This window comes from Schistocerca cancellata, chromosome 2, assembly GCF_023864275.1.
Source record: "Schistocerca cancellata isolate TAMUIC-IGC-003103 chromosome 2, iqSchCanc2.1, whole genome shotgun sequence".
Classification (NCBI taxonomy): Eukaryota; Metazoa; Arthropoda; class Insecta; order Orthoptera; family Acrididae; genus Schistocerca; species Schistocerca cancellata.
The window spans coordinates 1,094,155,135-1,094,182,321 of NC_064627.1; the positions used below are offsets into that span (position 1 = coordinate 1,094,155,135).

Sequence of the window (27,187 nt, forward strand, 5' to 3'; positions counted from 1 at the left end):
CGGTTTCTTGCGGAGTCGATGACATGTCGCGGCGATCACATGTCGGGCGAAGGGCACTTTGTGTACTAGTGTGACTTCCCCCTTTCCCTGTTCCAGTTGCGTATGGTTCACGGGAGGAACAGTTACTGGTAAGCCTTTACGTGGGCTCACCCGAGATATATCTAGGAGGAAGCAACATATTGGTTGACTCTTCTAGGACCTTACGCTCTCGAAATTTGAACAGTAGGCCATACAGAGGTGCAGACCGCCTCTCGCAAAAAAAAAAAAAAAAAAAAAAAAAAAAAAAAAAAAAAAAAAAAAAAAAAAAAAAAACGTGGTTCAAATGGCTCTGAGCACTATGGGACTTAACATCTTAGGTCATCAGTCATCTAGAACTTAGAACTACTTAAACCTAACTAACCTAAGGACATCACACACATCCATGCCCGAGGCAGGATTCGAACCTGCGACCGTAGCAGTCCCGCGGTTCCGGACAGAAGCGCCTAGAACCGCACGGCCACCGCGGTCGGCCGCCTCTCTCTCAGGCTCTGCCAGTGGAGTTGGACGAGAATCTCCGTGACGTTTTACTAAGTGAAACCTGTAACGAAATGTGCTGTTCTTCTTTGGATCTTCTCTATTTCCTCTTTCAGTCCATTATGGTACGGATCTCATGCTGACTTGCAATATTCAAGTGTGTTTGTAAGCTACTTCCTTTATTGACGGACTACGTTTTCTGGGAATTCTTCCAATGAATCTGTCTGGCATCTGCCTTACACGTGATAACTTTTACGTGACCGTTCCATTTCAAATCGCTCCGTACACATACGCCAAGATAGTTTATGGGAAAAATTGATTTCGGTGATTGTTCTGCATTAGTGTAATCATACAAATTGATTTCGGCGATTGTTCTGCATTAGTGTAATCATACAATAAACGGTATTTCTGCCTGTCTATTCGCAGTTCATTATATCTGTTTATTTTGACAGTCACTTGCTACTCCCTGCACCAAGCGCCAATCATCTGCAGAGTTTCCTGCAGTTCGCTACAGTTTTCTGGCGAGAAAAACTGTTTCGTAATACTTGGTATATTATTCTTATGGCAAATCTGCAGAACTGATTTTTCGACACGAACATATTGATTTACTGAGATCTTCACTTGTGCAACTGTGAAATGTGATGCGTTTAGACGCCAGATACGATGCATTTGTCCCCAACGCGTCATCAGTGTAGTGAATTTACACTATAATTACGAAACATGGTCACTGCTTTCAAAAATCTTTTGCATATGTTTGTTTTAGGTTGTATAGAGTTTGTGTGGTCTGTTAGCTTGTAACAGTGTTTGTCCCCGTACTTAGAAGTCGAACGTGGATCATCAGAAATTCTCTATGCACTATCTTTATGTGGTAGCTATTATTCCGAGCTATTCCGCGTGCTGTGTCAGTTACCTCTTGAGCGCCGAGCTGGCCGCGGTGGTCTAGCGGTTCTGGCGCTGCAGTCCGGAACCGCGGGACTGCTACGGTCGCAGGTTCGAATCCTGCCTCGGGCATGGGTGTGTGTGATGTCCTTAGGTTAGTTAGGTTTAAGTAGTTCTAAGTTCTAGGGGACTTATGACCTAAGATGTTGAGTCCCATAGTGCTCAGAGCCATTTTTTTCTTGAGCGCCGACTTAGAAGTGACATGGAATGAGGCACGTGTATCAGTACTGTCTGCTTTTGGTTATGTGTGTGATTACAGTTAATATGTAACACTGTATCGCTTCCTATGGACTTCCTGCATATAGCGAAAGCGTATCCACTGTTTTATGTCTTCACGATAGTGTTTAATAAATTAAGCTTGGTTTTGTCGAGTTCCTCTACCGTGAAGTGATGTTTCATTGTATTGGGTTTATAACTGTTTATGGAACGAATGAAGATAGCGTTTAACCTCCCGTCGATGACGAGGTTATTAGGGACAGAGGCCAAGCTAGGATTTTAGACGTATGGGAAGGAATCAGCATTGCCATTTTCAAAAGAACATATTGACACTTCCTTAAATGATTTACAGAAACCGCGTGAAATGTCAATGTGGACGGCAGTCTGAGATTTGAACCGCTGTTCACCCGAATACGAGATCCTGTCTTAACCAGCGCCTTAGCCTAATTGCTCGCCCTCTTTATGCAGTTTTTCTGTTTCCTTGTGTTCACTTAATAGATAAAAAACATCATCAATGTATCTGTACCAACAGGCCACTTTAGACCCTTTTACCGTAACTTTCATGTACTGTATGTTAAATGCGATTCATTGCAGTTACACCAGACTTCGGTAATAGCTATACGTGTTTTATGTCCTCCACTAGTTGAGAAGTTTTCTTTACGGTTATGCTATTTTTCTTGCGGTTGTTGTCAGAAACGGCTTTCCTAGCCGCCAAGTAGCCTTTCAATAAAATTTGAAATTTGTATCTCGAGGACGTATTGTGTAAACAAAAATCGCATTTTCTGGTTGTGCAAGCGACGCATCCAATATTACAACAAGTATTAACGCAGTACTATGGATGAAACAGGTCAAAACCATGCGAAAATTCGGTACGTGATGTACTTTGGGCCGCTGCCATTGTCGGTACCAAACCTGAGTGGCACATTTTGGTGTAGGATAACTTTGTCACGTATTGTCTCAGCACAATGCGCACTGCCGTGACTGTGGGCAGGAGACGTGTGACTTTGCTGTTGGAAGGAACAGTTAGCGAGTTGTCAGCGGAGCGCTAAACCATTTGGTGCATAGCTCTGCACACCGCATGCGGCAGCTGTCACGTGTCCCTGATAAATGTTGCGGCTCGGCAGCTGCCTGGCGCAGCGATAGGTAGCGAGTGAGGAAATCATGGGGTATGCTGCCGGAGTCGTTTCAGGATTTATGGTGCCGAGCAGAACGTGATTTTTACGTCGGCAGTACTCTGTGTACTGAACACGTCGATTAGCGACGATATTCAACATGGAGAGTGCCAAGGGCATAGCGGGAGCAACGGGAGCAACGTCTATATTCTGAAAACAACTGTGAAGCGCGTGGCAGGGGGTACTTCACGTTGTATGCTGCAAATGAACCGAAGCCCCGTGCTTTACCCACGACTGAACGTTTCTAATGGTTCTGTTTCATATTCGTAAAAATTGTTACACCCAGCTAATTGTATGAAATGTCTGATTGCAGTTGTGACTCACTGGCATTATAGTCCCAGCATACTACTTCCTCCGTTTTGTGAAGTACGTACGTAATTTTACACATCTGAAAATCCAAAGCAACTTTCAGATCTTTGCACCGCATTGGAATCTAATTAAGATTTCACTGAATATTTGCGCAGCCTTTTCCAGTCAGTAGCCTAGATAGATAACTGCACCATCTGAGGTTACTACGGGGTGTTCAAAATGTCTCTCCGCACTGCCGTATGATTGTTCGCCTGCCTGGTTTTTTCAACGAAACAATAAACGCACAACGATACTGCGTGATACTCTGTACCCATTCATAGGAGAACTTGGGTTAAGTGAAATACTGAACGGTTATTTTCAACAAGATGGTGCAACCGCGCATACAGCTCGCGTTTCAATGCCACTGCTTGCTGATGTTCTTGGTGATCGCATAATTTCACACGGACTTGGGCCTCCACGATCGCCTGACCTAATACCACCTGACTTTTCTTTTTCTTCTGGGGTGCAGTGAAAGCAACTGTCTATAAAAACCGTCCAAAATCCATCGATGAATTGAAAACTGCGATATCCACTTTTACTGATTCTGTTTCAGAAGAAATGTTACAGCTTGTGTTTGGAAACATGATTAGACGAATGGAATTGTGTATTCAACAGCAGAGGGGACACTTTCAACATTTAATGCGGAAATTTGTAAGTAAAAATGAATATTCAGTAAATTAATAACTTGTATTTCGCTGAGTTTCATTTCGGTATATGAACTGCCTCATACGGCACGTGCGGCTAACAATCATACAGCACTGCGGAGAGACTTTTTGAACAACCCGTATTAATAATATTACCTACAAGTTTGTTAGTATACCTCACGAAGAGCAAGGGTCAGAAGGCACTAGTTTATTGTAGCTATATCTACACGAACTTTGTCATTAGAAGTAGATGCTTATTTGAATATAAACCCACGTTCAGAGACGAATTTTCACGTGAAAACATCTTGAACTCTCACATTCGATTATGGGAGGCAATGGCGCCCAGCTAAGCGACAGATTCGGTCAAACTGATTTCGCACTTTAGTAAATCAGTTAAGAGTAGACACCGAACCGCCCTGTTGGTCAGTTTTTGGAAAAGAGAGATGACAGTCTGTGTCAGTTGCAATCTGATGTTCACGACTGACGGACGGTCCCAAACTATGGATGGGCAAAGCGGATCCACAATTTTCTTTCTCGACGCATTGTTTGTAAATGGGATGATTTCTAATTAAACATCGAGGAATTCTATTTTTTTTTCATCCGTCTCAGTTGCACTGATATAAAATTCAGCTGTAATGGTTACTGGTTTCGGGCTGAAACGACCATTCTCAAACCACACACCTAAAATTACAAATGTGACGTAGAAACTGAGCGATGGTGCTGGGTTTACAGGCGTACATAACGACCTTACGATGAAGAAAGTTTCATGCTTTTATTACACATAAATATTTGAACAGAAAACTCAAGAGGTGAAACCTCATTTAGCCTTCCAAGAGAATCGATAGAACAATTTTGTCACACACTGTATTTTTACAACTTTTAAGATCAATAAGCAGAGAAAATTTGAATTTAAACTGTCATTCCCCTTTTACTTCTAAGAAACAACTAATATTAAGACAGCAGCTAATGAACCAGCATGTCATAAACGTACTTGGAATCAACCAAAACGACTTTCAAATTATGTACTGGGTTCACCTTCCTGCATTTACGATAAATAATTTTAAAAGGGCCCACAAATAATCTTTACATAAAAAACAAATCAAGTCAACTAACATGGCGGACAGAAATCGCACAAATCTCATGAGGAATTAACAAGAGATCAGCATGACGTAAGCGTACTTGAAATCAACCAAAACAACTTTCAGATTATGTACTTGGTTCACCTTCATGCATTTAGAACAAACAATTTTAAAGCGACCACAGATAATCTTTACATAAAGAACAAATCCCGTTAACTAACATGGCAGACGGAAATCGCACAGGTCCCACCATCGATTAACAAGAAAGTTTCAAATTTACGCACTGGGGCTACCGTCCTGCATTTCTGAACAGATAATATTAAAAGGACCACAGGTAATCCTTACACAACAGAGAAGTCAATTACTACTTTGAATTGATAGCTCACTCGTTAACATGTGAACGACACCTTTTTCAACAATAATCACATGATTAACAGGATACACAGTAGGCAACATAATTTAGTAAGTGTCGTGTGACGCCGGCCGCGGTGGTCTAGCGGTTCTGGCGCTGCAGTCCGGAACCGCGGGACTGCTACGGTCGCAGGTTCGAATCCTGCCTCAGGCATGGGTGTGTGTGATGTCCTTAGGTTAGTTAGGTTTAAGTAGTTCTAAGTTCTAGGGGACTTATGACCTAAGATGTTGAGTCCCATAGTGCTCAGAGCCATTTGAACCATTTTTTGTCGTGTGAGTAGGGCCTCCCGTCGGGTAGACCGTTCGCCAGGTGCAACTCTTTCGATTTGACGCCACTTCGACGACATGGGGATGAAATGATGATGATTAGTACAACACAACACCCAGTCCCTGAGAGGAGAAAATCTCCGACCCAGCCGGGAATCGAGCCCCGGCCCTTAGGATTGACAGTCTGTCGCGCTGACCATTGAGCTACCGGTGGCGGAAATGATGTAATATAAATATAGTTCTTGTCAAGACGAGCACGGTATTCCAAACCCACGTGGATTCAATACAATAACCACGATGTGCACCAGTAACGTATTTCACTACAACCAAGACAGTCAATCGAGTGGAGCAGTAAATGCGCTTTTACAAGCTGTAACGGCCACGAGAACCCACACAGGCTGACAGTTGCAAACGGCCATCTCGACCAACATCACTTTTTCTATGTGGCTGTTTAACGCCGGTCAGAGTCCGCAGTTCGGCGAATGGCGCTGTGCAACAGTTCCTTCGGGCCACTTCGTAAAATTCTTCATGCTGACTCAATACAACAACGGCTTGGAACGTCCGGTTGACCGACCATGTGCCTCGATCAGTCCAACGGATCACCAAGGCGAAGACAGCACCCACTCTTCCATCAGCCATCTCTGTCGCAGCGAAAAGTTTTCGTCGTTCGACTCCGGAAGGTTCCGCCAGCAGAACGGGCGCGACCGATCCCTCTCAGTTTCCGTTCGATCGCGGCTCGGCAGATTTCGCAGTACAACCGTCCGCAGGAAGAAAGTACAATAAAAGTTAGTTGTAACTTGACTTGACAGTCCAAGGTACACGTCACACAATACGTACCGTGCACAATGGTCCCGTGTACTCACATCATTTGCGTGGTGATCATCGACACATCGCCCATTCGAGATTAAAGTTATACATATCCGTTCACGACAAGAAAATGCGTTAGCAAGTTTCTGTTTAGTTTTACAGTCCACAGTACGCAATAAACCGCCTGTGCTGCCTACAATCAAATTGTGCACTTGCCAGCGTTCACGCAGCTTAGCTGTCTGCCCGTCATAGCTCTTAAGCTTAACCTGCCGAGTAGCAGTTCCGACTTATAACTAACGCGCCACTTAATTCTTTGTCCGCGGTACGCAAAAAGAATCGCAAAACTTTATCACCGGTCAAACAGCTATTTTACGTCGGCCACATACACAATACGCACTAGCACAGGCGTGGCACGACAATCACCTTCTCATTCTCACTCCCAACTCTTTGTTGATGCTCTCTCTATGTCAGCCTATGAGATATGTTTCTACACCACTCAATCCATCTCGCTTCACATTACACTTTCAACAATTCCAAGAATATTGATTTACAGTTTCATGCGAATTATGACTTCATATTATTCCGTTCACAGAAAAAGAATTTAAACAACCTGTTAATGAACCTGAAATCATGCAGCATCAAAACAATTACACTTATGACCACTGCAGGACGTAAACAGAAATGTAGTTGTACAAAGAAATAAATTTACAGCACTCGTGCTAAAATAATTCTTCTAACGTATCGCGAAAAGAAAGCAGAAAAAAGTGAAAAGAAATTACATGAAAACGGAAAAAAGAAATGTACATCGTTCTTTAGTGTTATTTTCACACAGCCCGGAAAGGCAATCCAGAGCTCTGAACGAGGTGGCCGTAGTCTAGGGTGACCAAACGTCCCAGAAAACCGGGATTGTCCCGGTTTTCATCCCTGTGTTCCGGTGTCCCAAAAATTTGTTTCGGGACGCTCAAAAGTCCCGGAATTAAGTTTTTAAATACATTTCGTGAAACTTTCTCAAATTTTTGGGATTTCGCCATATTAAAGGAAATACAACACAAGAAATTAATATATTTTAGCTTATTTGTCTGAAACCTCCATTGTCCCATACTAGTAATCACAGTATCAGTATTGATACACTCAGGCAATAATTTACTTTGAGCGGTACTTTGGTCAACAAGTAGTAAGTTGTATTATTGTAACAGAGCTATGAAACCGTCCGATTGTCGCGCCACTTACACAATCTTTGTCAGAACAGTGTAGTAGTTGATGTTTTGTCGGACAAACTGCAATAGTTTTTTTTCTCATATTAGTGGTATTATTGCTGCAGTACCGTGAAACGCAATGCCGAAAGGTGCCTGCAAGTTCAGTGACTGTTATTCCAAGGAATGGAATTTCATTAAGGTTGGTTGGTTGGTTGTTTGGGGAAGGAGACCAGACAGCGTGGTCATCGGTCTCATCGGATTAAGGAAGGATGGCGAAGGAAGTCGGCCGTGCCCTTTCAGAGGAACCATCCCGGCATTTGCCTGGAGTGATTTAGGGAAATAACGGAAAACCTAAATCAGGATGGCCGGACGCGGGATAGAACCGTCGTCCTCCCAAATGCGAGTCCAGTGTCTAACCACTGCGCCACCTCGCTCGGTCAATTTCATTAAGAAACATCGTTTTGATTACGAAGCAGAGTGTTCCGTATGTAACTGTTTTATTAGTATAAGTCATGGTGGACTTTCTGACATAGTTGATCACATCAGGTCAAAGAAACACATTAACAGATACAGTGCACTGAGCTCCAGTAAAACTCTACAAAATTATTTTGTGAAACATCAGTCAAGTGAAGAGACGAAAGTTCGAGCAGCCGAGCTTACACTAGCCTACCACACGGTAAAACATCACCAAACTTATAGATCTAGTGATTGTACTAATAAGCTTAACAGCAATATGTTTGATGATTCTTCCATTGCAAAAAAGTTGAGTTCAGCAAGAACTAAAGTGTCAGCATTAGTGAAAGGAGTTATTGCTCCCCAGAGTGTAAAGGAAAGCCTTGAATACATCAAAAAGTCTTCTTTCTACGGGTTATCCACTGATGCCAGCAATCATAAGGCCACTAAAATATTTTCGTTTGTTGTTCAGTTTTTCGATATTAATCAGGGAATTCAGACCAAACTTTTGAAGGTGAGTTCCCTACCTAATGAAACATCTGACGAAATTTCAAGATTTTGTATGAATACTATCGAAATGTTTGATCTTGAGAAAAATAAATGTGTGGCATTTTGTGGAGACCACACCAACATAAACTTTGGTGGTTTAAAAAGACAAGGCAAGTGCAACGTATTTACCACATTAAAGGCAACATTGCATGAAAACATTGCAGGCATAGGGTGCCCTGCACATGTTCTACGCAATAGCGTGCAGACATCTGCTGACAGTTTAAGCTGTGATGTTGAAACTATCGTCATGAAGGTATACTCACACTTTTACATGTATACTGTTAGAACAGAGAGGCTTAAGGAGTTCTGTGATTATGTGGGAACTGAATATATGAATGTAATGTGTCACTCGAAAACTCGCTGGTTATCACTGTTTCCAGCAGTTGAAAGAGTAATCCGCCTGTTTGAACCGTTAAAAGATTTTTTCCTAAATGAAGACAAAGCCCCCAAAATATTGGTTCAGTTTTTCAGTAACCCTTTAAGTGAAGCCTACTTATGGTTCATTCACAGTTAGCTTAGCACTTTGCAGCATGGGATAAAGGAAATTGAGGGAAGCACGAAAAGTGTAATAGAGGTAAATGATGTTTTGAAAAATACTCTGGAAACTGTTACTAAGAGGGGAGAACAGCAGTTCATTTCTTTTAATGGTAAATCTGTCCTTAAAAGAGCAGAAGTATCAGAAGGAGCGGAAAGGAGTTTTAGAGAAGAAGTTAACAAGTTTTATGACACTTGTGTAGAATATCTCAGCAAGTGGAGCGCCTCATATTTACCCTCATTGCCGGTGTTTGATTGGATGTTACTGAAGAGAGTGCCAAAATGGGAAAGTGTTAAAGAGACAGTTTCTTATTTGAAGAGTAAAGAGATTGAAATCGATGATTCCATTCTCTTTGATCAGTTCGGCATACTGACAAATTTTGTTGAAGAAAGTCTTCACAAGTGGAATGATGAAAAAAAGACACCATTGGAATGTCATGAGAAGTGGGTGAGTTTTTTAAGAGCTATGACTGTCTTCAGCATTACTCTGAGTTGGTAATAATTGCAAGGTATTTATTTGCAATCCCAGCCCATAATGCCAACGTGGAAAGAATATTTTCGTTCATGAATATCCAGTGGACTGATGAAAGAAACAGAATGGAGGTGGACTCTCTTGAAGCAATCCTGCAGATCCTGTACATCTACAAAATGGATTGTGGCGAGTTTTATCACTGTGTCTCAAAGAACAAAGACATGACCAAGAAGGCTGGAGGCAGTGAAAAATACCCTTTTCTCCAAGGACAGTCAATTCCATCTACAAGTGCTCAGTAATATTAAAGCTCATATTAATATTAATTGATTAAAAGTTGAATGGCTGTAAAATTTTGTAAAATCGTAATACATTTCTTTATTATTGTATACGTTTATTAAATGTCATTAATTATACAGATAATCTAGATTATATCAATCGTTTGTATCCTCATATTAGTTATAATAATCGGGTTAACAAAATGTATCAACAAAACATTAATATTTAAAATTAAGAAACCTGGGTACATGTGGAATGAGGTGTCCATTGGCACCCGGGTGAATGTGTCCCGGTTTTCACCGAAAATAATTTGGTCACCCTACCGTAGTCACAAAGAGTTAGGTCACGGCCTCTCAGCGAGAGGAGGACCAGTGATGGAGGTGTCCGCTCATACGCTCTGGTACGGGGGTGGGAGCAACTGTGCTTCCCTGGAAGGATGGTGGTTTGGCAGCTCACCAGGTACCATCAGCTAGACCTCGAGGTGGCCTGGTGATGCACCCAAGGCTTCTAGGCAAAGACGAGGCACCAGCCGCTCGTCAGCCAAGTGCTTCAGAAAAGGTTGGCCGTTGCATTGTAGGTCGAAGTCATCTTGGCAGGTCACTCATGGTACTTCACAGGTCCCACCTCGGGACTGGTTAGCTGCCAACTGAGAACTAATCTTTGAAGTCCGGGTTCTTGTACCATTTGCACCGTGCAAATCACATTATCAGGTGTCGAGAATGATCGAGTGTGCCCTAGTTTCCTGCACTTGTCAAAGTTCTACACCACACTGCGGTCTCATAATTCCAGTCTTAAAGTTTCCAGTTTGGTCCGTCTGCCTGCTGAATAGCCACTCTTGAACACAACTTACGTGTTGTTACTTCACTGTGCGTGTGGTAAAAAAAAAAAAAAAATGATGTTATGCTCCCTTCTCCACGAGGCCACTCTGCTGCAACGGTACTTTGGCCATCCATTTAGTTTGGGTGGTGTGTGGCAATTAACTGTGGTCTGCCCATTCTACATGTATTAGCTGTTCTTCCTCATTGGCATTCCAACCGAGATATTGCGTGATAGCCTGCCTGGCTTCAACTCTGGCTCTGGCCCCAGCCATTTTAGCTTGAAAAACTTCCCCACACCCACCTGGAATATCATTCTCTGGAGTAACAGAATTAACCTGCATGTTCACATCAAGAGCCGACGAGCTCACAAATGCCATGATTTTGCGTTTGCTTTCGTCTCGTTTCCAAGGCTGTATATAAGAGTGTAGAATTTTGACTCAAGTGAAGTACTGAACCCGTGGTCGCATATTGTGTAGGGAATCCACACATTTAAGACAGTTCTTTTGGTACATTTTTTGGTTTCAGGCCATTGCTAAGTCCGACTCGTACCCTGGCAAGCTGCACGCAGTCCAGGCAGACCTGCGCAAAGAGGAGGACATACAGGCGGCCTTCCGCTGGCTCGAGGACAACCTCGGCCGCGTCGACATCCTGGTCAACAACGCTGGCGTCTTCTCTGACTCCCAGATTACAGGTTAGTCTGCACAGACCCAATCAGCATATTTAAACTTTGCCTCTAGCACATACGTGAAGCAGTCATTGAGGTATGACCATCTCATCAACATATCAACACGGCAGTATGAGTATCACATATTTGAAGCAAAACAACACAAAGATCGGCAGCTCACTCAATATGTATATATCTCGACCAACTGAATGGCATACCTGGCAAGTTTAGCTTCGTTTATTTCATCAGCTTAGTAGTCTGTATGTTTCCAGAATGAGATTTTCACTCTGCAGCGGAGTGTGCGCTGATATGAAACTTCCTGGCAGATTAAAACTGTGTGCCCGACCGAGACTCGAACTCGGGACCTTTGCCTTTCGCGGGCAAGTGCTCTACCATCTGAGCTACCGAAGCACGACTCACGCCCGGTCCTCACAGCTTTACTTCTGCCAGTACCTCGTCTCCTACCTTCCAAACTTTACAGAAGCTCTCCTGCGAACCTGCAGAACTAACACTCCTGAAAGAAAGGATACTGCAGAGACATGGCTTAGCCACAGCCTGGGGGATGTTTCCAGAATGAGATTTTCACTCTGCAGCGGAGTGTGCGCTGATATGAAACTTCCTGGCAGATTAAAACTGTGTGCCCGACCGAGACTCGAACTCGGTACCTTTGCCTTTCGCGGGCAAGTGCTCTACCATCTGAGCTACCGAAGCACGACTCACGCCCGGTCCTCACAGCTTTACTTCTGCCAGTACCTCGTCTCCTACCTTCCAAACTTTACAGAAGCTCTCCTGCGAACCTGCAGAACTAACACTCCTGAAAGAAAGGATACTGCAGAGACATGGCTTAGCCACAGCCTGGGGGATGTTTCCAGAATGAGATTTTCACTCTGCAGCGGAGTGTGCGCTGATATGAAACTTCCTGGCAGATTAAAACTGTGTGCCCGACCGAGACTCGAACTCGGTACCTTTGCCTTTCGCGGGCAAGTGCTCTACCATCTGAGCTACCGAAGCACGACTCAGGCCCGGTCCTCACAGCTTTACTTCTGCCAGTACCTCGTCTCCTACCTTCCAAACTTTACAGAAGCTCTCCTGCGAACCTGCAGAACTAACACTCCTGAAAGAAAGGATACTGCAGAGACATGGCTTAGCCACAGCCTGGGGGATGTTTCCAGAATGAGATTTTCACTCTGCAGCGGAGTGTGCGCTGATATGAAACTTCCTGGCAGATTAAAACTGTGTGCCCGACCGAGACTCGAACTCGGGACGTTTGCCTTTCGCGGGCAAGTGCTCTACCATCTGAGCTACCGAAGCACGACTCACGCCCGGTCCTCACAGCTTTACTTCTGCCAGTACCTCGTCTCCTACCTTACAAACTTTACAGAAGCTCTCCTGCGAACCTGCAGAACCTGCAGAGAATTGGTCCCGAGATCGAGTCTCGGTCGGGCACACAGTTTTAATCGTCCAGGAAGTTTCAGTCTGTATGTTGCTTGTATCATGCGATCACCCGCTATAAAGCTAAGAAAGTCAGTTTTGGTGTAATTCTACTAACATAATTACGATGCTTGGATCAACAACTAAGACAACTATATGAGCTTTATCATTTAACAGGGGAAATTATTTATTGATTGGAAGCAGCCCATATTGAACCCGAAGGAACAGCATTAGTGATTTTCCTCTATGCAGAAAATAATTATGTATGGCAACTCCATTAACTGCCAACGGCCTTGCCGCAGTGGTACCACCGGCTTCTGTCAGATCATCGAAGTTGAGCGCTGTCGGGCTGGGCTAGCACTTAGATGGGTGAAAATAATTATTCCTTAAAGATGCTTTCATTTTACGGAACTGAATAAAGAATACCACTGACCATGGCACAAAGATGCTGAAACTTGTTTGAGTTTATGTGATAACAGTTGGTTGCATAGCAGGCGATCATGATATCCAGTAATCTTACACATTTTCATTTGCATGCAGCACTTTCAACTTACGTATTCCCGGTATTGTATGAGTTAGTTAAAAACCGCACAGTTGGCAACACTAGAAAACACTAAACAGGTTAACATGGTGGAAGAGTGTGTCTGCTGTGCTGGAAGTTGTTTTTGGTATTGCAGGAAGAACAACAGTTTTACCTGCAGTGCAGCAACAGAAAACGTAGAACAGAATCGGTAGATACAGAAAGTAATAAAACATGTACTGAGCAAAAGGGGCATAGGTCAGAAATATTTGTAAGTGACATACTGCAGCACGTAACATCACTGATAGCCAAAGTGACCAAATTGTGGCTGATGAGTATGAAAGTTAAAAAACATTGCTCTTATGTTAATCTTCAAAGAAAAGTAGTGATTTTGTACGAACAGCTTCTGTCGAATACTTGAAGCTAGCTAGTTTTTTACCTGGTGACACTGTGGTTGTGATAAGTTAGGACTGAAATTGGAGTTTAATAGAAACATTCGAACCCTTTGCCCTCCATCCTTGTCAAATGAAGCGCTTTGTTAAATGTTCTGCACTAAAGGGGAATTTATATTCTTCACCTTTGAGAAGGGCTAGAAAACATTCAGATATAATGCATATTTCGCCTGCATTATAGCACTGTGGCACGATTTATTTATAGACCTTTGCTGTGAGCAAATGGAAATTGTACAGGAATGTTGTTTGCGTTGTGGTCTTCAGTCTGAAGACCGGTTTGATGTAGCTCTCCACAATATATATATCTTCCTGTGGAAGCGTCTCTATCTCTGAATGATTACTGCAACCCACATTCATTTGAAACTGCTTATTGTACTCAGGCTCTCAAGTCTTGTTCTTCCTCGTCAATTGTACTCCCCACCACACCCACCCGCCTACCCACCCACCCACCCACACCCACCCTCCCACCCACCCACCAACACACACACACACACACACACACACACACACACACTTCCGTCCATTACTCATTTTGACGATTCCTTGATGCCTCAGGCTGTGGCCTCTAAACTGATTCTTTCTGTTAATCATATTGTGCCACAAATTTTTTTCAACATTTGTTTCAGTACCTCTTCATTAGCTATTTGATCTGTCCCTCAAATCTTCAACATTCTTCTGTAACACCACATTCCAAAAGCTTCAATTCTCTTGTCGTCTGAACTGTTGTTTGTCGACACTTCAATCCCATACGAGGCTAAACTCCACACATTAAAATTTTTTTTTAGATTTTTAACAAATTTCTCTTTTTCAGAAAATGTTTTTTACGGTATTACCAGACTGCATTGTATATCCTCTCTACTTCGGCCATTCTCAGTTATTTTGCTGCCCAAATATTAAAACCCATCTACTTCTTTTACTGTTTCATTTTTCTCAGCATCACTTGATTTAATTCTACTATACTCTTCACTCTTGATTTACTTTTATTGACGTTCCTCTTATAAGCACCTTTCAGGACAATGTGCATTCCATTCAACTGATCATGTAGGTCTCTGCCGTCTCTGGCAGGATTACACTACCATAGTCCAACCTGAAAGTTTTTTTCTTCTCTATGAACTACAAATCACTTCCCAAATTTCTCTTTGGTTTTCTTTACTGCTTAGTCAGTGTACGAACTGAATAACTTTAAGCTAGCTGCAACCATGTCTCATCTCACTCCCTTCTCAACGACTGCTTCTCTTTCACTACCTTCGATTCTTTATAACTTAAGTCTTGTTTCTGCGTCAGTTGTAGATGACACTGCGCTCCCTGCTACTTTCAGAAAGAGTGTATTCCAGGCATCATAGAGCAGCAAACATAGATACAAGTTGCACACTGTCCACACAGCCATCATACAAGTTTGCATTTGGGGTGTAGTTTGCAGCTGATATGCACTGACACTTCGTTGACTCAGTGTCTGCACCCAACCTCGATTCATTTGTCCAAAATACAACAGAAAATGATCAGGGACTTTCAAGTCAGGATCACGGTACTGAATGATGCAAACGCAGTGACCTGCGTACAGATAGTACTGAGCTCAAACACTGGGACCACAGCTGCGACATTGGAAACCACGTCGCAGGGTTGTGGGCACGCGACGCGGTAAGCGAAGTACACAGGGCGACTCAGTTGCCCCTACCTAAGGGTTTTATGGAACCCGCAACGCATTCAAAAACCACGTGTGTAATTTTCATATTCTCTCGCCCGTTAAGCGTAAACAATAAGTTCTACAGAAAAAAACGAACAGGATCTGCCTGTAGAAAATTTAATGTACTTAAATTTTGTACTGCGATACGTTTCTGCTTGAGGCCACAGTTTTCAAATTACTCAAGAAAGACGCGTTTGAAGCTGACTTTTGTATGTTTTTGTTAAAGAATTCGAAAATAAAGGACTCAAGCAAAACATATCCCTGTACAAAATTTAACTACATTAAATTTCCTACAAAAAAGTCCTGCTCGCTTTTCTGTAGGATTTTTAGTTTGAGCATATTTTATAGTTTGAGCATATCAAGTGAGAGAATGTGAAGATCATATGTGTGATGTTTGAAGACATTGCAGTTGCATAAAACCCCTAGGTAGGCAGAGCTGAATTACTGTGTATAAGTAGAGCAGTGATGAGTGGGAATCACTCTAGTGACGATACGAGCTGCAAATGGGAAAAGGCACTGACATAACCAACTTTGGCAAAGCACATATTATTAAGGCCTGGCCCCCAGAAACGAGCATCTAGGAAAAGGCTAAGCTGGTCGGTTGTTCCCATGCTGCTGTCGCGAGCATGTGTGGGAAATGACTGAAGGACGGCGAAATTATGAGTAGACAACGAGGTGTCGGACGTCTGTGCCTCGATGAGAATGGAGGCTTGCCGACTCTGTTAAGCAGGATACGCGGCGGTTTGTGGCAGATTTGACGACAGAGTACAGTGTTGGAGCAGGTATAAGTGTTTCAGGACACACTGTTCAGCGCACATAGGGCTTCACAACAAATGAACTGCCCGTGTCCCCACGTTCACACAACAACATCGACAAGTACGAGCCGTGCGGTTCTAGGCGCTTCAGTCAGGAACCGCGGGACTGCTACGGTCGCAGGTTCGAATCCTGCCTCGGGCATGGATGTGTGTGATGTACTTAGGTTAGTTAGGTTTAAGGGGCTCCGGAAAGGCTCAAAATCATGAAAAGTTCAATTTTTACTTTTTTGCGTTTTCTGAATCTGCAGACTATTACCTTTTAATAGATATATAATTTATTCAATTCCGAAGACTACAACTATTTTTAAATTTTTTTTGAAATGTGTTCTACATGGGCGTGACCCACTGTGGCGCTGTTAAACTGCTGTCAAATGGTGTTATTATTAACGCCCGTGTTCATCAGGTACATTTTAGTGATGTGAGATAAAGTATGTGTTGTGGCTAACCTGTGATGGTTCAATATATATCGCTGGTGTGATTGTCGATTGTTTCATGTTTATTTACTCTGTCGTTATCTCGAAAATATTCGTAATTAATTCTGTTTCTTGAGTCTCTGTTTTGTTGAAGTATAATAATGAGTAAAAGTAAAGTTATTAGAAATCCTCTGAAGGCTTTTAAGAAAAGGAGAAATGTTGGAAAGCCAAAGGTATGTGTTATTACTGTAAATAATAACATTCTAACATGGTACGAGCGATGCTTGCTTTAGACAAGGAACGCCTTCGGGCTGCAGACAGGGCTGTAAAGAGTCTAGAAATACAAACAAGAGTAAACAGGAGGAGGAACAAGAGGAAGCTGGAGGAGGAGTTTGCAGAGGATGAAGATAATCCATCCTATGGACCTGGAATGCACTAAAAAGTTAATCCAATCTTTGTCGCTCGATTCCCAAAACTTTTATTTTCTCATACTAATTACATGTTTTCTACGGATCTTCCAAACATATTTGTTTCAAACTTTCAGTAAATGTTACACAGTACCTTCTGCATAATTTAACACAGCCTTTTTCCAAAAAACTGTATATTTTTGAATATATAAATAAAAAAATTGCAAAAAATGTTGTGAATTTTCATTACAATTGAAAAAAATCATCTTTAATAACTGAACTAAAATTTTGTAAAATCCCTGTGTTAAGTTGTAGCCCATATTCCAATAAATAATCTGTAAAAAGTTCAACTTCCTACCTCAAATACTTTGTGAGGAAAGATGTAATTTATAAGCGTTATTTTAACATTGCAAGTATAGGGCGTTCCGGAGCCCCTTAAGTAGTTCTAAGTCTAGGGGACTGATGACCAAAGATGTTCAGTCCCATAGTGCTCAGAGCCATTTGAACCATTTTTTTGAGATAAGACCGTGGATCAATGGAAACGTGTCCACTTGTGGGATTCCTTGTCACACCAGATCGATGGTCGTCTTCGGATACACTCTCATCCAGGCTAATAGCTGATCGAAATATGTACCACGCCCAAGACGCAGACCGATGGTGGCAGTATTTGCTCATTCACGTGGGCTTCCGTGGGATCTGTGGTAGTAATCAGAGGCCTCATGATAGCTGTGGACCACATTAACATTGATATCGACCATCTGCATTCCTTCATGCTGTATTCGCGACGGATGTTGCATGTTCCGGCAGGGTAACTGTCCTTGTCACTAGACCAGAATCGTGCTACATCGGTCTGAGTAGCATGATAGTGAATTCGCGTTGATGTCCTGGCCACCAAATTCACCTGATGTGAACCCGACGGAACAGGCGTCACAAGCGACTTCTAATCAAGCTGCGGGCCTATGGGGTATCGTCTCAGTTGTGCGACTGGATTCGTGATTTCCTGTCAGGAAGGTCGCAGTTCGTAGTAATAGACGGCAAATCATCGAGTAAAACTGAAGTGATATCAGGTGTTCCCCAGGGAAGCGTCCTGGGACCTCTGCTGTTCCTGATCTATATAAATGACCTGGCTGACAATCTGAGCAGTTCTCTTAGGTTGTTCGCAGATGATGCTGTAATTTACCGTCTAGTAAGGTCATCCGAAGACCATTATCAGTTGCAAAGCGATTTAGAAAAGATTTCTGTATGGTGTGGAAGGTGGCAGTTGACGCTAAATAACGGAAAGTGTGAGGTGATCCACATGAGTTCCAAAAGAAATCCGTTGGAATTCGATTACTCGATAAATAGTACAATTCTCAAGGCTGTCAATTCAACTAAGTACCTGGGTGTTAAAATTACGAATAACTTCAGTTGGAAAGACCACATAGATAATATTGTGGGGAAGGCGAGCCAAAGGCTGCGTTTCATTGGCAGGACACTTATAAGATGCAACAAGTCCGATAAAGAGACAGCTTACGCTACACTCGTTCGTCCTCTGTTAGAATATTGCTGCGCGGTGTGGGATCCTTACCAGGTGGGATTGACGGAAGACATCGAAAGGGTGCAAAAAAGGGCAGCTCGTTTCGTATTATCATGTAATAGGGGAGAGAGTGTGGCAGATATGATACGCGAGTTGGGGTGGAAGTCATTAAAGCAAAGACGTTTTTCGTCGCGGCGAGATCTATTTACGTAATTTCAGCCACCAACTTTCTCTTCCGAATGCGAAAATATTTTGTTGAGCCCAGCCTACATAGGTAGGAATGATCATCAAAATAAAATAAGAGAAATCAGAGCTCGAACAGAAAGGTTTAGGTGTTCGTTTTTCCCGCGCGCTGTTCGGGAGTGGAATGGTAGAGAGATAGTATGATTGTGTTTCGATGAACCCTCTGCCAAGCAGTTAAATGTGATTTGCAGAGTAATCATGTAGATGTAGATGTAGATGAACGACATGTGGGACGCTATCAGGCGTCAGTTCCACACCGACAAAGCACAAGCCTGTATTTCGCGTTTGCGTAGATATGTGGTACGACATATCCCTGGAAACATGACAACGACTTGTGGAATCAATGCCATGCTGGACAGCATCTGTATTTCGTTCTAAACTTGGACCAGCAGGCTATTAAGCATGGTGGTCATAGTGTTTGAGCTCATCAGTACTCAGTGTTGACACTTGCAATGTCAGGTCAGACCTATCCTATGCAATGCGTGTGTCTGTGTGTGTGCAGAGGGCAGCACGGAGGAGTTCCGCCGCATGCTGGAGGTGAACGTGCTGGGGCTGACGTTGTGCACCAAGGAGGCCGTTAACCTGATGCGCGCCAAGGGCATCGACGACGGCCACATCGTCAACATCGGCAGGTGACGCTCGCCTCTCTTCTCCCACCCACCTGCTGCTCAGGCTAATCGTTGCCTCATTACTTATTGCCTGCTGTGTGCTTTCAGCGTGGCGGGCCACTGGCTTCCCCTTATGTCGGAGGGCGCCTTCTACTTCGGCACCAAGCACGCGGTCAGGGTGCTGTCCGAGGGCCTGCGCCGAGAGTTCCTCCAGCGGGACTCCAGCATGAGGGTCACTGTCAGTACTCCCACCAACCTAGCATCTCTCCTGAAGCACTAAACTCCAGTTTTTTCTGGCACATTGTAGTATCTACATCTACATACATATTCGATGAGCACGCATACAGTGCATGGCGCAGGGTATCCTGTACCTCTATTAGTCATAAACTTTGCTATTCCCCTCGCAAATGGAGGGAGGGGAAACGACTGTCTATATGCCTACGTATGATCCCTGATTTCTCTTATCTTCATCGTCCTGACTTGACACGTTACGTGAGAATGTAAGACGTCACTTTGTAAACCCTAGACCAGGGGCGGGCAGGAATCCTGCACGTGTGCGGTGCACTTGCACGCGTGCAGTTAACAGGTGTTCTGCGTGCACACAGGGGCAAGCTGGCCACCCGCTTACCTCCCCTCCCCACCATACCTTCTGTCCACTCCTTCCTCTGTAATGCGTTTTGTTTTTCTAGCTTGCTTTATTGAATGACGGAATAAGGTTAGCAGGAGTGCTTGAAATAAATCATGGTTTGAAAGAGCACCTATTAACTACGATACGTTTTATTTAATTATCACAGGTGGAGTTTACAATACGTTTAATATCTGGAACAAAATTTCTGCATACAGACAAACGCAAACAGTTATGTAAATTTTCATCACTTATGTTTGCTCTTAACCGAGGCTTATTAATTCAGCAAATGGTTTTCCAGCTCTCACTATATTAAGCGCAATTTTATAGCTTGCACGTACCGCTGGGCTATTATTGTTGTCGTCCTGAAAAATTGAAAAAAGTGCTCCATAAAATGTTAAATCAGTTAGATGAGAGACATGACGAGAGAAAGTCGCAGATCTCTCGTGACAACGGCAACTAGGACAGATGCATCTAATATCGTCAGGTCGCTCTTCTTAAGCTCAGTCAATTTCCCCATCCGCTCAGAATCCGACAATAAATTGTAGTCGTCCTTGTGAAATTTATTATAATGGCCTTCAATTCTACACTTCCACTGACCAGCGAGAATACTGCCACATATTAAACATTTCGAATTTTCACGTCTTTGCACAAAGAAAAAATGGTTCTCCCATTACTTTTTAAAAGATAGCAAATCTCCACGTCTCCGTTTCCTTGATTCACTCTGCATTTTCCGGTTCTTGAAATACAACGTTCACTACGTAGTGGTCGCTTCTGTATCAACGTCCGCGGCTTGGCCTTGTACTACACTGCCGCAACCTGCCGGCTGTCGCCACTGCCCCATTCGGCGATTGCACGCGAGCAGCACACGTGCAGCGCTGTGCGCTCACGAGCCGCGTGCAACGTTTGCCCGCCCCTGCCCTAGACTGTTCACAAACAAATCTAAAATACAGTAATTGCTCTATACATATTCCGGATCAGCAGGGAGTGTCGACTTGCATGAAGCAGAAACTTCCCATACACTGAGGTAGCAAAAGTTATGGGATTGGGACATGCACATATACAGACGGAGGTAGTATCGCGTACACAAGGTTTAAAAGAGCAGTGCATTGGCGGAGCTCTCATTTGCACTCATGCGATTCACTTGGAAAGGTTTCCAACGTGATTATGGCTGCACGACTGGAATTAACAGACTTTGAACTCGGAATGGTAGTTGGAGCTACACTCATGGGACATTCCATTTCGGAAATGGAGAATTCAATATTGCGAGATCCACAGTGTCAAGAGTCTGCCGAGAACATCAAATTTCAGGCATTACCTCTCACCATAGACAATGCAGTGGCCGTCGGCCTTCACTTAACGACCGGGAGCAACGGCGTTAGGGAAGAGTTGTCAGTGCTAACAGACAAGCAACACTGTGGGATGTATGAAAAATGTATCTGTTAAGACAGTACTGCGAAATTTGGCGTTAAAAGGGGTACGACAGTAGACGACCGAAGCGAGTGCCTTTACTAATAGCATGATATCGCCTGCAGCGCGTCTCCTGGGCTTGTGCCCACATTGGTTGTGCCCTAGACAACTGGAAAACCGTGGCGTGGTCAGATGAAGCCCGGTTTCAGTTGATAAGACCTGATGATAGGGTTCGAATGGCGCTAAGCCTCCACTGGTGGTGTCTCCATAATGGTGTTGGCTGTGTTTAAATGAAATCGACTAGGTCCCCTAATACAACTCAACCGATTATTGACTGCAAATGGCTATATGTTCGGCTACTTGGAGACCATTGACAGCAAACAACTGTGGACTTGTTATGGATGACAATGCGTCGTGTCACTGGGCCACATTTTTTTGTGATTGGTTTGAAGAAAATTCTGCACAATTCGAGCAAACGATTTCGCCACTCAGAGCGCCCGTCCTTAATCCCAACACACGTTTATGGGACATAATCGAGAGGTCAGTTCGTCCACGATACTCTGCACCAGCAACATTTTCGCAGTTATAGACCGTTATGGGGGGTGGGGGAGGGGGGACACATTGCTCAGTATTTCTACGGGAGACTTCCAGTTGCTGCAATACGTCGGGCAAAAAGAGATCCGACACGATATTAGGAAGTGCCCCATGGGTTTCGTCACTTCAATTTAAATTGGTAGCAGTAGAACTGTTCAGCAGTCTGTTCGTATTTGTAATCACTTTTTGGTAAAAACATTTGTCATTATTCGGTATAATTCTTACGTTTTTACTGAGAGTCAGTCTCACGGCCATGGTGACACACTTAGCCGGTACGATGTGCCTCACCCTGCTACACCATTTCAAGAACCACTACCGCTCACTGACTCAACTGGATTTGGCAACAATATCTCTCACTGGGTGCACTTGGTGCTTAACAGTCGGTTCTGTACCTAACCTCGAACTGTGCCACCAAATACACAACTGGCCATTAAAATTGCTGCACCAAGAAGAAATACAGATGATAAATGGGTATTCATTGGACAAATATATTGTACTAGAGCTGACATGTGATTACACTTTCACGCAATTTCGGTGCATAGATCCTGAGAAATCAGTACCCAGGACAAACACCTCTGGCCGTAATAGCGGCCTTGATACGCCTGAAACAGACGGCGTGCACAGGTACAGCGGCCCATGCAGCTTCAACACGATACTACAGTGCATCAAGAGTAGTGACTGGCGTATTGTGACGAGCCAGTTGCTCGACCACCATTGACCAGACGTTTTCAGTTGGTGAAAGATCTGGAGAATGTGCTGGCCAGGGCAGCAGTCGAACGTTTTCTTTATCCAGAAAGGCCCGTACAGGACTTGCAACATGCGGTCGTGCATTATCCTGCTGAAATGTGGGGTTTCGCGGGGATCGAATGAAGGGTAGAGCCACGCGTCGTAACACATCTGAAATGTAACGTCCATTGCGAAGACGTGACCGTAACCAATGATACCCCTTACCACCACGCCGGGTAATACGCCAGTATGGCGATGACGAATACGCGCTTCCAATGTGCGTTCATCGCGATGTCGCCAAACACGGATGCGACTATCATGATGATGTATACAGAACCTGGATTCATCCGAAAAAATGACGTTTTGCCATTCGTGCACCCAAGTTCGTCGTCGAGTACACCATCGCAGGCGCTCCTGTCTGTGATGCAACGTCAAGAGTAACCGCAGCCATGGTCTCCGAGCTGATAGTCCATGCTGCTGCAAACTCGTCGAAATGTTGGTGCATATGGTTGTTGTCTTGCAAACGTCCCCATCTGTTGACTCAGTGATCGAGAGGTGGTTGCATGATCCGTTATAGTCATGCGGATAAGATGCCTGTCATCTCGACTTCTAGTGATACGAGGCCGTTGGGATCCAGCACGACGTTCCGTATTACCCTCCTGAACCCACCGATTCCATATTCTGCTAACAGTCATTGGATCTCGACCAACGCGAGCAGCAATGTCGTGGTACGATAAACCGCAATCGCGATAGGCTACAATGCGACCTTTATCAAAGTCGGAAACGTGATGGTACTTATTTCTCCTCCTTACACGAGGCATGATAACAACGTTTCACCAGGCAACGCCGGTCAGCTGCTGTTTGTGTATGAGAAATCGGTTGGAAACTTTCCTCATGTCAGCACGTTGTAGGTGTCGCGGCCGGCGCCATCCTTGTGTGAATGCTCTGAAAAGCTAATCGTTTGCATATTACAGCATCTTCTTCCTGTCGGTTAAATTTCGCGTCTGTAGCACGTCATCTTCGTGGTGTAGCAATTTTAATGGCCTGTAGTGTATTATTACCTCTGAATATGGGACCGTTGATCCCTTACAATGTCAACAAAGTACTCGTGAACTCTGTTAGGTAAACTTAAAGAACCCGTATCTGCGTCAAATTCTCCGCCGTTATATTGCCACTAACGTTCATTATATTTAGCGTAAATAATAATAATTAGGTATGGCTCAAAAGCCTGGTGCAGGATTTTCAGTTGGACGCCACTCCGGCGATTAGAGATCGTGAAAATGCGGTAAGAGAGATTAGAGTGCGTAGAGAGGCATAGAGCCACTTTGCCTTCGCTCAATCGCGAATGGAATAGGGTAGAAAATTGATAATATTGGTACGATGTACCCTCCGCCATGCACTGTACAGTGACTTGCGCAGTATAAATGTCGTCAAGGACTGGAAGAGACTGCACGTCACGCCTGTTTTAGAGGAAGGATAAGAGGAGGAATACAAGGAATTACAAGCGACTAGTTTTAATGGGCTCGTTAGACTGCTTCAGTTACAACGTAGACTCGATGTTCGCAATCGCGAAGTAATAACATACACACAGACTAGACATAAGGTCTCAGGCAACAACAGTGACCGGCTTGTAGAATTTTTTAATCGTATATTGCAACCTGACGACAGGCAAGTGATATAATCACGGTTTTCGACTTGATAAGGAGCCATCATCAGGTGATCTGAAGACGTTACACATTGACTCGTCAATTGAATCAAACATATCTGCGCTCTGTTTGTTTCAAATACCGCGAGCGCCTGTCGAGGTATCTTCCACTGATGAATTACTACGCAACACCCTGAAATCATTTCATAATTTCTCCGTACTATATTGAAACTAGTAATTATATCACTTATCTGACCTGTGGCTGAAATTGTTGTTGTTGTGGTCTTCAGTCCGAAGACTGGTTTAATGCTGCTTTCCATGCTACTCTATCCTGTGCAAGCCTCTTCATCTCCGAATAACTACTGCAACCTAGATCCTTTGCTTACTGTATCATCTCTTAGTCTTCCTCTACGATTGTTACCGCCCACGCTTCCCTACGTAGTGTATGCTGCTAGAACGAGGAAACGAAAGCTGGAACTCTTAGTGGAGTTCACTCAGACATCATTGTTTCCTTTATAGTAGCACTGGCACCTCTCCATTGCAAAGTATCACCACCATCCTTGTCATAACATTTATCCCTTGCTACCTAAAGGATTCTTCCGAACTTGTCTTTGTTTTCTGGTCTTCAGCTATTCACAAGTATGTTGATCAGATCGTCCTATTAATATTTTCTTACCTCATCTTTTGGTAACTTTCTTGGACCACCTCCCATTAATTCACCTGACGCTATGCTACTTCCACCTATCTTCCATACTCACTACAGTCGTAATTAAGCCTTCCTCTCCAGTATATTGCTTGACTCGTTTTTATCTTTTACTGCCCCTCCTGCTAACTGCCAACATGCATCTCTTCAACCGTCGCTGAACTTGTACCGGGACAGCAGACACGCGCCTGCAAACAAACAAACAGACGCTTGATTAGAAAACTCTATTTTTGGAAGTGATAATTAAAAATTTATGAGGCTGCCTCGTATTTTGTTTATTTTAAAATGAAGTCTCGCTATTGTCGTTGGGGTTGCTACAACATCTGTACCTACGTGTAAACTGTATCGCCTGCCGCTGTGGCCGAGCGGTTCTAGGCGCTTCAGTCCGGAACCGCGCTGCTGCTGCGGTCGCAGGTTCGAATCCTGCCTCGGGCATGGATGTGTGTGATGTCCTTAGCTTAGTTACGTTTAAGTAGTTCTAAGTCTAGGGCACTGATGACCTCAGATGTTAAGTCCCATAGTGCTTAGAGCCATTTGAACCGTTTGAAACTGTATCAGAAGTTTACCTGGATGGCGTAGGTAGCTGTGGTCCGTGGTGGTGTTGATTTTGCTTCGCCTTTCAGGAGATCAGCCCCGGTCTGGTGGCCACGGACATCTTCGACAACCTGCAGCTCTTCTCGCGGGAGGCGATGCTGAAACATCCGCACATCACGCCGGAGGACATCGCCGACGCCGTCATCTACGTTCTGGGCGCCCCGCCCTCTGTGCTGGTACGTAGGTGTCCACTCTAGAAACTTCTCATCACCGAAACGAGAGCACCCGGTCCAGAGAGTGAACTGCGTGCCATTTCCCTAAACCAGCTACTTTGTGACATTTAACTAATCCTTCACCCATATAGTATTTAATAAGTCTAGATTGGAAAAAAGTGACATGAGTTATTTACAAAAGAATGGAAAAATTGGTAGAAGCCGACCTTGGGGAAGAACATTTTCAGTTCCGGTGAAAAGTACTAACCCGCGAGGCAATGACGACCCTACGACTAATCTTACGAGGGTCACTCCAAAAGAAAGGCACACTATTTTTTTTTAAATCCATCTTTTATTCTACATGTTTGAAAGTTTTACAGTGTGTAGATACATCCTTTAGGAACAATATTTTCATTTCTCCACATAATTACCATCCCTCTCAACTGCCATCGTGGAACCAGCCCCTGTATACCCGCACGGTAAAATTCTGGACCAACCTGTTGGAGCCACTGTTTGGCAGCGTGCACAAGGGAGTCATGATATTCAAACCTTGGTCCACGAAGAGAGTCTTTCAGTTTCCCAAAGAGATGATAGTCACATGGAGCCAGGTCAGGACTGTAAGGCTGGTGTTTCAGTGTCGTCCATCCGAGTTTTGTGATCGCTTCCATGGTTTTTCGAGTGACATGTAGCCGTGAACTGTCGTGCAACAGCAAAACATCCTGCTTTTGCTGATGTGGTCGAACACGACTCAGTCGATCGTGAAGTTTCTTCAGTGTCGTCACATATGCATCAGAATTTGTGGTGGTTCTACTTGGCACGACGTCCACAAGCAAGAGTCCTTCGGAATCGAAAAACACTGTAACCATAACTTTTCCAGCAGAAGGTGTGGTATTGAATGTTTTTTTGTGGGTGAATTTGCATGATGCCACTCCATTCATTGCCTCTTCGTCTCTGGTGAAAAATGATGGAGACAGTTTCATCACCTGTCACAATTCTTCCGAGAAATTCATCTCCACCATTCTCGTACTGTTCCAAAAGTTCGCCTCATACCGTTTTTCTCGTTTCTTTGTGAGCCACTGTCAACATCCTGGGAACCCACCCGGCACAAACCTTTTTTTAACGCCAATACTTTCAGTATTCTGCAAACACTTCCTTCCCCTATCCTAACGTAGCGTGACAATCCGTTCACTGTGATGCGTCTGAGAGCAGTCACCAATTTTTTAACCCTCTGCACATTGTCTGGAGTGTGTGCAGTACGAGGCCTCCCGCTGCGAGGACAATCCTCAATATT

General features: G+C 43.9%; 1 protein-coding gene across 1 annotated transcript in view; it reads left to right on the forward strand.

Moving 5' to 3' along the window:
• The window catches only part of LOC126163109 (farnesol dehydrogenase-like), a 41,870-nt gene that overhangs the window by 9,261 nt on the left and 5,422 nt on the right, over window positions 1–27,187 (forward strand). The window contains exons 2-5 of the mRNA XM_049920032.1: window positions 11,220–11,385; window positions 19,342–19,471; window positions 19,556–19,685; window positions 25,774–25,920. Of these exons, the coding sequence (XP_049775989.1) occupies window positions 11,220–11,385; window positions 19,342–19,471; window positions 19,556–19,685; window positions 25,774–25,920 (573 nt within the window). The remainder of the gene's footprint in view (window positions 1–11,219; window positions 11,386–19,341; window positions 19,472–19,555; window positions 19,686–25,773; window positions 25,921–27,187) is intronic.